The 15001-nt window shown below is 38.8% G+C and overlaps 1 protein-coding gene across 5 annotated transcripts in view; it reads right to left on the reverse strand.

Moving 5' to 3' along the window:
* The window catches only part of GRIP1 (glutamate receptor interacting protein 1), a 324577-nt gene that overhangs the window by 183081 nt on the left and 126495 nt on the right, over positions 1–15001 (reverse strand). For all 5 annotated transcript variants that reach the window (XM_055357003.2, XM_055357000.2, XM_055357004.2 and 2 more), the window contains 2 exons: positions 10156–10291; positions 7431–7576 (listed from right to left, as the gene is read on the reverse strand). In XM_055357003.2, coding sequence (XP_055212978.1) covers positions 7431–7576; positions 10156–10291 — 282 coding nt within the window. The remainder of the gene's footprint in view (positions 1–7430; positions 7577–10155; positions 10292–15001) is intronic.

Here is a 15001-nt window from a genome sequence, read left to right on the forward strand (position 1 = left end):
CAGCTTAGACTAATCAACTAGGAACAGTACTCACAAACAGATGAAAGTGTTGAGGTACAGTTTTAATTAAACAAAAAAAATTGAGTTCATTCCAAATATTTTCTTATTTCCATGGCCCAACAAGCCACTTGAAGAAATTGGTTAAGAAAATGATTTTTTTTTTGTTCTCTTGGTAAGTGAGGAAAGGAAAGGATATGGAAAGAAATAATTAATAAGTATTTACTGTGTGCTCAGAACTCTGCAAAAATGGTTTACACATATTATTTCATTTACTCAATAAATCAGCTTTCAATGACATATAATTGAATTCTAATTCTGGGCCACCTGTCCTTGTTGGCTGGGTATCTGTTATGGGAATGCAAAGTACTGCAATTTTGATTTTGCTTTAGCTAAATCTTGCTGACTATAAAATCTTACAATCAAATTTAAAGTCAATATAAAGGCTCTGTATTTTCTACAGCTTTAGATTATCTATGCTATTGTTCTCCATCATTTACAAAGATAAATTTGAATGTTGACTGCGTTTTAATACAATTAATGAAATAGATTTGGTCTTTATTGTTTTTATTTGCATGGCTGGCTCTTCATGATTGGGTTTTCACGTGCAGTACCAGACATCCTGCATTGCCATGCAAATTTTACTAATGACTCATACATATGTATGTGTACACAAAGTTCCAATTAAGGCGCTTACCCAAAAGATCAAAAAGTAGGTAGAAACCAAATTCACAATGCAAAAATTCTCCTCGGTCTTTCAGTTGTGCTGTTGTCCCTTCTTTCTACATGTGGATATGCATGTACTTCTACATAGTTATTTTCCTATGGTAGATGAGGTTTTTGAAATTACAAACTCCTTCCCTGCCTCCCTATTCCCTGTCTCAGTAGGAGTTGTGAACTTTCCTACCTCATTATGCTGTACTTGCCCATGTGACTTACTTTTGCCACTAGGATGTTAACAGACACAAGCAGAGGCTGGAATTGCACTTACATGGTTGTGCTTGTCCTGTTTTCCCTCTGCCATTGCCACAAGAAGTGCTTCCTCCAGGTAGCTGCTGCTCCCTCAGACTGAATCCCAGAGTAAATCACATGGAGGAGGCCTGAGACTCTTTCTCCCTCTCTCCTCCTCCACTTCACCACCACCACCACCACCACCACCACCACCACCACCACCACCACCACCACCACCACCACCACCACCACCACCACCACCATCATCTGTCTATTTTAGAACTGAGAAGTCAGAAGCCTGTCACAGGGACATGCTTTAACACATTTATTTGAGTTAAAAATGACTCCTTAGGATAGAAAGGTCATCTGAGTTAGCTAATGGAGTAACAGTGAAGATTGCCTTTGCCAATCAGATTATAGGGCAGACTGTTTTTCATTAAATGAAGTAAATCTGTAGCTCCAAGGTTTGCATGAAAACAGAATCTAAAGACAGATAAAATATCTTTAGACAATATGCTAGGAATTGCATCCTTTCTAACTATTCATGCTTATGATAATTTTAGGTGTTAACTAAAAATGGATGAGAATTATGTAACATTTCAAAATTCTTTAAGAGTTAAGTGACCAAAAAATTTGAAGGCACTGCTCTAGACCAAATTTTTATTTTTATTATTTATTTATTTTTAATTGAGACAGGGCCTTTCTATGTTGCCCAGGGTGGTCTTAAACTCCTGGGCTCAAGGGATCCTCCTGCCTCAGCCTCCCAAAGTGCTAGGATTACAGGTGTAAGCCACCACAGCTAGCCTAGACCAGCTTTTAATACATAAATATCGGGCCGGGCGTGGTGGCTCATGCCTGTCATCCCAGCACTTTAGGAGGCTGAGGCAGGTGATCACCTGAGGTCAGGAGTTTGAGACCAGCCTGGTCAATGTGGTGAAACCCCGTCTCTACTAAAAATATAAAAATTAGCCGGACATAATGGCGGGCACCTGTAATCCCAGCTACTCAGGAGGCTGAGGCAGGAGAATTGCTTGAACCTGAGAGGTGGAGGTTGCAGTGAGCCGAGATTGTGCCACTGCACTCCGGCCTGGGTGACAAGAGCGAAACTCCATCTCAAAACAAACAAACAAAAATACATAAATATCTAAGATACAGGTTGGTAATATTCTCTCTAAACACAGTCTCAAAGAATCACATAATTTTAAAGTCAGAAAGAGCTTTAGAGCTTATATAGACCATTTTATTTTCATAAAGAAACTGAATCTTAGAAAGGGCCAAGGTCAAACCAGTGTTCTTCTATCAGATTACACACACACACACACACACACACACACACACTCTCTCTCTCTCTCTTTTTTCTGGTTCTTTCTGAACTCTGTGGTTAGCTGAGACTCAAACTGCTGTGATCCTGAGAGAGCTACCAGTCTTGGCCTTGGGTCGCTTGTCTTTTAGCAGTCAGTTCTCCTTATGGACCTTCAGGTGTGGATGGCCTGTTTCTGCTCTAGCTGTCCGAGCGAAGTGAAAAGGGAACTTATTAATTCCTTCAACCACTCTCAACTCAAGTATCCTATTACTTTCTTCAAATATAGTAGAAAGAGACAGATTAGTCTTGGAGAATAGACCCCTTTTGATTTCCGTCACAACAATTCACACTTTTGTGTTTAAAAATATTTTGCCCCTTTTCCATCAGCCTTATTGTATGACAGAGAAAAAGATGGTACTGCGTAATGACCAAGTCACGATAGGTTTTAACTCCTAAACATTTCTGATACTCATCTCCTTTAACTCTACTAATGCTATTTTTATTTAGGATATCACTTCTCTTTTGGAAAATTGTAACAGTCTTTGGGCTTATAGCCTCTGGTCTTTTCTCTATTTTGCCTCCTACAATGATAAATCTAAATACTCAGATCTTATGATGCTGTTCTCCTTTAAGGGCTCCTCACGGCCCACTGGATGCCAAGCTCCAACAATATGGCTTATAAGGCCATATTATACACTATTTAAATTCTCATTTGGTCCTCGTGTGCCTCATTGGCCTCATCTATCTCCAAGCCCCCTCTTTCTTTGTCCCTCTTTTTCCGTCTTTCTCCCTCTTTCTCTCTTCCCTCCCTCCCTTCCTTCCTTCTGTCCGTTCTTCCTTCTCTCTCTTTCTCTCTTTTTGAGATGGAGTCTTGCTCTGTTGCCCATGCTGGAGTGCAGTGGCATAATCTCGGCTCACCACAACCTCTGCCTCCCAGGTTCAAGTGATTCTCCTGCCTCAGCCTCCCAAATAGCTGGGATTACTGGCGCCCACCACCATGCCTGGCTAATTTTTGTGTTTTTAGTAGATACAGGGTTTCACCGTGTTGGCCAGGCTGGTCTCGAGCTCCTGAACTCAAGTGATCCATCTGCCTTGGCCTCCCAAAGTGCTGGGATTACAGGCGTCAGCCACCACACCTCTCTGTCTTTCCCTATCTGTTTGTAGTTTAACTGTGGGCTGGGCTGTCATCTTCCCTTTGCGCTGCACCCTTTGTCTGAAATATTCCTCTTCCCACCTGGCTAGCATGACCTCCTTTAAGTCTTCCTGGAAACGCCTAGCTCTGAATCACCCACAACACTGGACAAATCTTCACTATTGGCCTTTGCCTAAAAGCTATACTTAGAGTTTCTTTTAGGAAGGGGTTGTGTTTTATTGATATTCATATCCCCAGAGGAATACAGATGTATAATCAAAGAGCATTAGCTCTAGATAACTGGTTTCTCTTATGTCTTTGGCAATGGTTTGAGAGAGTAATTTCAAAGCAAACTGACTCATTTAAAGTTAAAAAAAAAAAACAGTACTTTCAGTATAATAATGTAATAATGGTAATAAGGCTAATATTATTAGTTACTTACAAAGTGTTTGATAATGGTCTCAATAATGATTATGTGATTATAACATTTAATCATTACAAAAATCCTGCAACTACTATAGCTATTTTATAGATTAGAAACTGAAGGCTCAGAGAATTTAAATAACATGCCCAAGGTCACAAAGACAGAAATGAGCAAAGCTGCCATTTAACTACTGACACAGTCTAAGCCTTTACACTCTATTTTATTGCCTAGTCTTGCTGAAAACGAAAAAATGTTGTAGCAAGGTTTGTGAACATAGTCTTAAATTGATTTTGTTACAAAATGACCACTAAATCTTTGGTGTTAGATTTTATGTGAAGAATACGAACTTGTGACTGATTATGCACATGCTTCCTGAGTACTGTAATCTGGTCCCCAAGCTTCGAACACCATCTATATTCCCATTACTCTCAAATGTATATTTACAGTACAGATCTTTTTCTCAAACTCCAAATCATATCTTCAGGTCTTGACATTTCCTCTTGCATGTCAAATAGGCACCTCAAATGTAGTATTTCAAGCCATGAACTGCTGATCTTTCCCTCACAAATCAGCTCTGCCCACATTCTTATCCATTCCTATTAATGGATACTCTGTCCTTCCAGCTGCTCATGCTCAAAACCTTGGGGTTAACTTTGACTCCTCTTTTTCTGCACAACTCACAATCCATTAGGCAATCCTGTAGGCTCTCCCTTCAGAACAGATCTGGAATCTGACTGCTTTTCACTGTCTCCACCGCCATCTCTCACATGGATCACTGTAACTGCCTTCCAGCTCATCTACCAGCTTCTACCCTGGTCTCTTACAGTCTATTGTCAACACAGCAGCCAGAGAGCCTCTGAAAACAAATCACATCATGTCACTCCTCTGCCCCAAACCATATAGTGACTTCCTGTATCATTCAGAGAAAAACTTAAGGTCCTCCCAATGGCCTACAGGGATACCCCACCCCCTTACATTTCTGACCCCATTTCCTAATTCTCTTACTGCTCATTCTGCTATAGCCACACTGTCCTCCTTAATGTTTCTATAACAACCATAAGTATATTCCTGCCTTTTGGTCTTAGCAATGACTGTTCATTCTTCCTGGAACTCTTTTCCCCCAGAAATCCATACAACCAACTCCCTCACCTCCTTCACAAGTCATTGACTAATCTCACATTCTCAATGATGCTGTCCTAACCACCTATTTGCAATTGTATTCCCACCCTGATCCCAGTGCTCTCAATCCCTCTCCTTGCACTGCTTTTTCGCATAGCATTCATAGTATTCATACTGTATAATTATTTATTATGGTTTTATTTTATTATCTGTCTTCTGCTACAATATAAACTCTACTCATGTTCCCCAAGCTCCTAGTACATAGTGGTGGCTGGAACATAGTAAATGCTCAGTAAGTCATTGCTGAACAAATGAATTCTACCAACTCTTCATAATCAACCTGAGTTCTCATTAGTATGGAAGAGCAAAAAGCTATCTCAGGGTAGCATCCATGTTCATAGCTAATAATAGGAGAGGTGGTGCTAGAACAGCATAAACGCTGGGCAGCAGTCATATATCAGTATACCTCACAATGAATATGCATATGGACTTTGGAGTCAGGCAGCCCGGATTCAGATATTGAATCCAGGCTTTGTAAAATGAGAAAAAAAAAATGCCTATCTTGTAGTGTTGATTGCCTTTTTATTGAAAACTTTGATAGTGCCAGGCACTATTCTAAATGTTTTCCAAATACTAACTTAGTTAATCCTCATAACAAATCTATGAGTAAGAACTAATAATATTCGCATTTTACAGATGTGGAAACTAAGACATAGAAAGTGTAAGTAACTTTCTCAAAGGCATGTAGCTAGTAAAATGTGGAGCTGGGATTTGAACCTGTCTATTTGATACTAAAGTTCATCTCTGCTATGCTGACACTCCTTGTGGAAAGGATTAAATAATTCAGTGCAAGTCAAGTTCTTTGTAATGCCAGACATTTGGTACAATCAAAATCTGTTGGCTACTGCTGTTATAATTACTATTATTACTACTAGACAATATGTGTTCTGAAGCTATTTTCATGCTTCAGAAATGGATATATCATATATATATATATATATGTATACCTACTATGTACCCACAGAAATTAAAAATTAAAAATTAAAAAAGAAATTAACGTATCCATAAAGAACCAATATAAAACATACTAAATATGCTTTTCCTAAACCTAGTCACTAAGTACAAAACCTGGATGGTACTTATTGCACAGAACTTACAAACATGTTGAATTAAAATAGCTTAGGTGGCAAACAGAACATGGGCCCTTCATAATTTCATTGTTAGTGATGCCTTTTTAAATTCTTCCTGAGTAGGTTGTAAGTTTTCCAATTCAAATAATTTTTAAATACTAAGAAAGTTGGCTTTGCCATTCCTGTAATGAGATATTGATGGCAAAGGGAAAAAATTCAGAAGCTGATTTTGCTTTGGAAAAACTGGTGCCGCAGTTTTATTTTCTGTGGTTTCAGTTACCTCCAATTAACAGCATTCTGAAAATATTAAGTAGACAATTCCAGAAATAAACCATTCCTAAGTTTTAAATTGTGTGCTGTTAGGAGTAGTGTGATGATAATCTCACATTGTCTGCTCTATCCATCTGGATGTCTGGCACATTCACGCTGTTTACACTACCTGCCTTAGTCACTTTGTTGCCGTCTTTGGTATCAGATTGGCTGTTGTGTTCTTGCTGTACTTTTTTTTTTTTTTTAAACAGGGTTTTGCTCTGTCACCTAGGCTGGAGTGCAATGACACAATCATAGCTCACTGCAGCCTCGACCTTCTGGGCTCAAGGAATCCTTCTGCCTCAGCCTCCCAAGTAGCTGGGACTACAGGCATATGCCACCATGCCCGACTAATCTTTTTTTGGTAGAAACATGGTCTCATTTTGTCACCCAGGCTGGTCTTCAACTCCTGGCTTCAAGTGATCCTCCCGCCTCAGCCTTCCAAAGTGCTGGGATTACAGGCATATGCCACCATGCCTAGCCCTTGCAGTACTTGTGTTCAAGGAACCCTTATTTTACTTAATAATGGCTGAAAGCACAAGAGTAGTGAGATTGGCATATTGATATAATTATTCCATTTTATTAATGTTGTGTGTGTTTGTTTTTCTGAGACAGGGCCTTGCTATGTCCCCCAGGCTGGATGGCAGTGGCGTGATCATGTCTCACTGCAGCCTCAACATCTTGGGCTCAAGCAATCTTCCCACTTTAACCTCCTGAGTAACTGGGACTACAGGTTTGCACCACTATGCCCGACTAATTTTTCTATTTTTTGTGGAGGTGGGGCGTTGCCATGTTGCCCAGGCTGGTCTCGAACCGCTGGGCTCAAGCAATCCTCCTGCCTCAGCCTCCCAAAGTGCTAGGATTATAGACGTGAGCCACCGCGCCCAGCCAGTTATTGTTGTCAATGTCTTACTGTGCCTAATTTATCAATTAAACTTTATCATAAGTATGTATGTATAGAAAAAAACCTGATATATATAGGGTTTGGTATTATGAGCAGTTTTAGGCATCCACTGGGGTTCTTGGAATGTATCCCCTATGGATAAGGGAGGCTACTGTACTTACAGACCGGCGGAAGCTCGTACTCTACTTCAAGAACCACTCTTTCTCCCACATTCTTCAGCAAGCTGATGATCTCGTCATGGCGGAATTTGGCCAGGTTGATTCCATTCACTGCTTTGATGTAGTCACCCACATCCAGCTGGTCACTTCTGCAAAATAGACAATGTTGTTTCAGCAGACCCACACTCTCCATAGGCCAGTCTGACTATATTTCCACTTTCCCTTCATGGTAAGCATGCAAGTGTAGAAGCAAGCCTAGAAGGCTGACAGCAGAAGTCCCTGCCTCCTAGGAGACGGTGGGCCCTTAAGGGTAAGAGTACAGCTGAAGTCAGATGAGAGCCAGGGATCCCTTTTACTCATGCAGCCTGTGATACCTTGGAAGTCCTGCTCTGATTCTGCCACTATCTCTGATTTTTTTCCTTTCTGCCTGTTTTACTTTTAAAAGCACCATAAAACAAAATCAAGAGAAGCTTTTTTTTTTTTTTTCAGTTCTTTGCCCTAAACCAGTTGGTTCTCTGGGATGGGATCCAGATCCTAGACACAACACATGTCTTTTTATTCTCAATCCCTCTTGTTTTTGCTGCCTCCCTTTTGTACATTTCACCTCTTTCAATAACTTCACTGGGAGTTTGTCCAGGACTAAGGAAAGGGTCAGCTTATTTTGCTATTTATTGCTTACAGCAGGATTGATAAGAAGAGTATTGGTGAAGGAGAAATCACAATGCAAATATTGGGTTTCAGTAACATTCTTGTCTCTCTATACCACCATAAGAGAATATTGGCTGCTCTTGGACTTTAGTCAAACTCCGTTTCTAAACCAAGAGCAGGTAGCAAGACCAATAATAAGAGTTAAAATTCATGTCACTGATAAGGACCTTCAATAACATTTTCTCCCAAAATAGAAATAGCTAATGCATTTATTTTATATATAAATCCAGCTCCAATCATTCCTCCTTCAAAGAGCCTCCGAATCTGCTCCAGTCTGCAGCACATGCATGGCCCTTACCTCACTTTCCTGACACTTATGTCAACTTAACCGCCTAATGCTCTGTAATAACTTCTGTGCTGTTGCTTTTTGCTATCATGCAATGCCATTTTTGCTCCCAAATGTTTCATGTTTTTTATGCCTAATCTCCACTAATAGATTGTGAGCCCCTTTAGACAAGGATCTCATCTTTAATTATTCTGATTTACTACCTTCAAAATGGTAGTGCCTTTGTAACAGTGACTATTTGGTGATTTTTAATTCTCAATATAACTGGCACAGTAATACTTTTAATTACAGAATTAATACAACTGAAAATGCTGCCCTCTCCTCCATTCACACTTGCCTTAAGGGAGAGATATAAAGAAGCTCTGAAGACTTATGAACCCCTAGCATCATGAACTGGCCATGATTGTTATAAAATAAAGGAGGTTGTGGGTGTGGAAAGATGCTTCTTAAAAGCCTAAAGAAAGCAGATTGAGGTGCTTGTGTCCACACCAGCCTCCCTTACAAACAATAACTTCTGATCATGGAGGCAATCCACTGGATTAAGTTTATAAATTGTACAAACAGGTTGATCATTAAAATTAATCACAAAAATCACCACTTCAGATGACATTTTATGGGGCAAGAACTCAGATTTAACCTGGAATTATGTGGATATGAATATTGGTGGCCAGAATTTAAGGTACTTTGGCCTCACTTTTATTTTTTATTTTTACTTATTTATTTATTTATTTGAGACGGAGTTTCGCTGCTGTTGTCCAGGCTGGAGTGCAATGGCACAATCTTAGTTCACTGCAACCTCTGCCTCCTGGGCGGATTCAAGTGATTCTCCTGCCTCAGCCTCCCAAGTAGCTGGGATTACAGGCATGTGCCACCACAACTGACTTTTTTTTTAAAATTTTTTTTTAAAATTTTTTTAGTAGAGATGGGTTTCACCATGTTGGTCAAGCTGGTCTCGAACTCCTGACCTCAGGTGATTCACCTGCCTTGGCCTCCCAATGTGCTGGGATTACAGGCATGAGTCACTGCCCAGCCTGGCCTCATTTTTAATGAAACCTGATCTTCTGTCCCCTTTTTCTGAGGCAGATTTAGAATGTATCTCAAGGAAGCCCACCCCTGCCCAGTATCCAGGACATTCTGCCTTTGGCAATAACGAGTGGAATTTGCAGTTCATGGAAAGAAAGACAGGTGAGACCTCCTCCTCTAAGCCTTCTGTCCTTTCAGAAACCAACTCTTTAAAATCTCACAGGTAGAAAAGGAGAGAGGATGTGGGATAAACAAAATTTTCACTGAAAACTCAGAGTTAGGTCTCCCATTCTTTCTAGGGTAGCCATGTCCCTCTCTGGCACTTTTCCCCATTCACATTATATGGGTCATCTGTTTCACATTTAGATGATTGGAGTGTCTCCTTCCCACTGCAGCTTGTCTGCTGTTCAGTGGCACATTCGCAGACAAGATTCACATAGGCTTTTTGAAATTAAAATCTTATGAGGGCCTGGCAGCTCCTGAGATGACACAAGAACCTCCCTGGTGAGTGCAGCCTAGGCTAGAACAGCCACATGGGCAGACCTGGGGAACAGCTTCTGAAACGTGCCCCACTGTGCTTCTGCTGGCCTGTGCTGCCTGGCAGATGGCAGCTGTCATTTATTTATTAGTGACCACTTTTGATGGAGCTTTAATTTTTGAATTAATTACACCCTGTGCTCCTTTCAGTAGATTTCCCCAAGAGGCAGTTACCTAGCAGCAATTCCTCCTTGCCGCAGATTAGATACTCTTGGCTTGCCATCCTTATCAATTCCTCCCGATACTGTCAGACCCAGGGTAGTGCCTTCCTTCTTCATCAGCTCGACGACTGTGGAGCCCTTGAATTCCTCTGTTAAAAGAAAAGCATTTGCCTTATTAAAATGAGAGTAGAATCACCAATGTCATTTTGTGTATGGTTAAGTGACTCCTCCCCAGAAGTTCTTTCCACTTTTTCTTTTATGAGAAAAGATATTTATGGCCTCCTTCCATTGTAATTTGCAGAATATTTCATAAAGATGTGCATGCAGGTAATGCTGAGGCAGATATTCTATTAGAGGTTATGAAAATGGGCACTGGTGGGGTATTCACTCCAGGTTGACAATAAATAGTCCAAATTGTCTTATGTACAAATAATATTCACCCTTTATTTTCTGCCATTCTCAGGTGACATTCTCTGGTTTCTCTCCTTGTAACTCCAATGGGAACAATTAAAAGTTGTAGAGTAAGGAATTAGAACAGAATTTTAGATGATAATATGAACATACATAGCACAGTGGCACACTCCAAGTTCATGGTATGTCTCAGGTTAGGAAGCCAACTGAAAGGAGAAGAGCGCTTTCTACAGGTTCTAGAAAAATATTATTGACTTTACTTTCTTTGTCTTTCAAAAACAAAGTATAATGGCTTATGTAACAACTCATATCATTCTTGCAGAATATGTCACAGTATGGCAAGGCAGGATTGATCCTCAGAATTTCCAGGTAACTGACATAAATCTTTCATTCTCTACTTACGAAATTTTAAAATTTCACAGATCTTGTGGGGATAATATCTATATAGCAAGATAGAACTCAACTCTTTTGATTTTAGTCAGAGCAGAAGGTAAGAAAACTGTAACAATATCCTTCCCTTCAAAAATGAAAATGAGTAGAGTCAATATTTACCGTCCAGAGGTTAATTAGGATAAATGCTGTTTTAAAATTCTCTGTGATGTTATTCCCCTATCTGCAAATATATTTTCTTGGTAGGGATGGGGAAATTGTCCAATTTTCCAACTTCTCCTAAATTAAGTTACACATTTCAGGGGTAATGAACTTCTAGAACATTAAAGACGCATATTAAAATGCAAAAACAAACTCGCTCTTTCAAAGTGAAATTAAAAAAAAGATTATTTGCACACCTTAACCCTTTCCCTAATTACACAGTTATTTATAATGTTGAAAATATTTATAAATGTGTATCATAAAGGTTTTTAAATTGCTGCTGCTAGTACATTATCCTACTAGCCAATGAAAAAATGAAATTACATTAGGTAAGGAAACAGTATCTCAACTGATCTAGTGAGGAGAACAGAGTACTTGGGGGAAGAAGGCTGGGGACGGCAGGCTACTTATTTCCTCAGCAGCCTAGAGAATGTCCTTCAAGGCAGGGCTTTTGAGTTTGCCAGCTCCTGTGACTTTAACATCCCAGCATACCATCACTGGAATCCTGCCTTTTCATGGCAGTCTCATGACACTATATACATAAGTCATTATTGTCTTTTAAAGTAGAAGCCAAGGAGGAGTCTGAGCGTGTATGATGTCGGCTTCATCTACTACATTTTGTATGACAGACCAAATAAAAATTGAAATTCACGAATGAAAATTCTTGTCAAGTGCATGAAAGTACAGGACCTTTTACATCATTTACCAGAAACATCTGTAACAAAATTCTATCACTGTGTGCACTTCCCTTGTGCTACTTAAAACAAAACAAAGCAACCCCCAGAAATCTCATGAAAACATATGTAGGTTCAACTGATATTGAAGACATCACCTTAATAAACAATCCCTCTAAACCCTTGTTGGCAGAAGGCTAGGTATAAATTTTTTTAAAATAAAGTTAATAATTAAAGTAACCAAAATGACATAGATGATGACCGTTCATATTAAAGAGATATAATGTGCCCAACAATTTTGCCAACAAAAAGATTCTTTGCATCTTCTTTAAATATGCAGAGTATCCTATATATTTAGACATCTGATTATAGAACTTTACATGTAGAGTTGGAAGCATAGTTTTTTTTAAGTGCTTATCTTAAAGGTCTATCCAATTTTCATGAAGAAGCAACTCTAAAATACTAACACCAGGCATGTGAGAAGTAAGTTTCTATTCATAAAAATTTTCTTTCTACTCCAAGTTTTCAAGGACATGCTTCCTGCATAAAATAGGATGCACGGGTACAGCCTTATGGGAGGCAGACAATGTCATTTTCTCCAGAAGGAACCCAGGTGCTTCCTGGGCTTCTGGCTGAATCCTGAAAATCTAGAAAAGCTCAATTATTTTAGTTTAATTTCATCATTATTAGAATATAAATTCATCGATCTGGCTACTTTTTCAACTGATACTAGTCAATTACCCTATCATTTAAAAACATTTCAAATGTTTTCCTAAGAGCTAATTTTAATAATGTGAAATTGAGAAAATATTCCTGCACCAGTTAATTGAGTAATTTGTGCACTCATTGATTCAAGCACGTATTGAATGCCTACTCTGAGTCAGACAATAAAACTCAAAGATGGAAAAAGCAAAGGCCATTATCCTCAAGATGGGCCACAGCCTAGTCAAAGAGGCAACGTCACAGACCACTGTGCCATACAGCATGAGTTGTAGGGAAGCAGCCACAGAGAAGATGGTCCAGGCAACAACGTAGAGCGAAGGCCTGAGATTCCAAATGCACCATCTATTTTACAATTTTGTCTTCTAGCCAATCTGCTGTACTTATCGACCAGGGTTAGCTGAGCAGAGCAGACCAAAGAAGGAATATAAATTAGGCAAAACTCAGCAGTAAAGATAGAACATACTTGCAAGAAAATTTGCTGAATCGCAAGAATGGTAACTGCCAATAAGTATCTCTGGTCCCAGAAGAATTGACTAAATCTTTTATGGATGTTCCTGTAGGGGGTGGGAGAGAAGTGGTCTGGAAAGAAAGGAACCTGCTTTTGGAGTTTGCTTTTGGCTCACCTGAAGTTTCCACTTGGCTAATTAATCATTTAATACCCTTTTTGGTGTTTAATGTCTGCATAGTGATCTAATGAAGACAGAAGAAATGAAGACAGATGCATTCATTTGCATGAGTTCACTTATATATCAAGGCTTACTGAACAAACACTGTGGTAAAACAGTGGAACTTGGGCAAGTCAATATGTACTGATGATTTCTTTCTTTTGTGATTTAAATTGCAAATATCACTCCCTCAATTAAGAGGACCTTGTAGCGAGCACGGTAATCTCTTTCAATTAGCAAGCAGCACAGGCAACAGATGATGTCTAACTAGTGAGGAAGGAAATGGTTCTGAATTTGACTTTTTCCTTAATCATCATATTTATTTATCTTAGAAAATAAATGGTATAGGTTTACATCTATACCATTACTTACTCAACATAAATGAACAGAATCCCACTGATGAAATGAAATTTAGTTTGCTGTTTTTCTTTGTGTTTGTAATTCAATCTTTTTAATTACTGAACTCCAGAAATTTTTAAGAAAAGTAACAGTGATGGTTGGCAAACACAAGAGAATTATGAAAAGTTCTTACAAACAAATAAGGATATTTAAAAACATAGATGGTTATACAATTAATATGCATAAAACTATATCCTTTATATAGACAAACAACAGCCAGTAAAAGGTTATTATAGAAGAGAAGGCCCCATTTACAATAGCCAAAAGGTAAAATCCCTGGAAAAAACTTAACGAAACTGTGCAAGATCTATATGAAGACAACTTTAAAGTGCTTCTGAAGGATATAAGATTAGAATAAATGAAAAGGCATCCCATTCATTCATTCAATAAGAACTGAGCACTTACTATGTGCCAGACAGTGTTTGAGGCACTGGAGATACAACACTGAACAAAATGGATACTATTCCTGCCATCTAAGAACTAATATTCCAGTGGATAGCATAAGTCAACATAAAAAAGCATTGATTTTCTTTAATCAATTGTATATCTATATAGTAGCAATGAACATATGTACCTTAAAATTAATAATGAAATATCATATATAATTGTTCAAAAAATGAAATTCTTAGGTGTACAAGTAACAAAACATACAGTACTTACATTGTGAAAACTAAAAAATGCCATTGAAAGAAATTAAAGAAGGCCTAAATAATTGGAGAGACAAACATGTGCATGGACTGGGAGACTCAGCATAACAAAGACATTAATTCTTTCCAAATTGATATATAGGTTTAATGCAAACCTTATCAAAATCCCAGCAAAATATTTTGTAACTGTAGACAAGATTATTCTAAAATTTATATGAAAGGGAAAGGAACAATTTTTAAAAAGAAGAAAGTGGGAGTATTTAGTCTACTCAATTTCAAAACTTACATAGTTAAGAGTAATAAAGACTGTGTGGTAGGCCAGGTGCAGTGGCTCATGCCTATAATTCCAGTACTTTGAGAGGCTGAGAGGGGAGAATCATTTGAGACCAGGTGTCCAAGAGCAGCAACACAGTGAGATCTCATCTCTGCATAATTTTTTTTTTTTTTTTTAAATAGCTGGGCATGGTAGTGTTCACCTGTAGTCCCAGCTACTCAGGAGGCTGAGGCAGTAGGATCACTTGAGCCTGGGAGATCAAGGCTGCAGTAAGCTATGATCATGCCATTGCACTCCAGTCTGGGCGATAGAGTGATACCCTGTATCAAAAATCATAAGCAAAACCACTGTGGTATTGATGGAGGGATAGACATATAGATCACTGGAACAAACCAGAGGACCCAGGAATAGACTCGCACAAATATGACATACTGTTTTTTGACAAGATGCAAATGCAATTCAATAGAGGAAAGGT

Source organism: Gorilla gorilla, chromosome 10 (genome assembly GCF_029281585.2).
Source record: "Gorilla gorilla gorilla isolate KB3781 chromosome 10, NHGRI_mGorGor1-v2.1_pri, whole genome shotgun sequence".
Classification (NCBI taxonomy): Eukaryota; Metazoa; Chordata; class Mammalia; order Primates; family Hominidae; genus Gorilla; species Gorilla gorilla.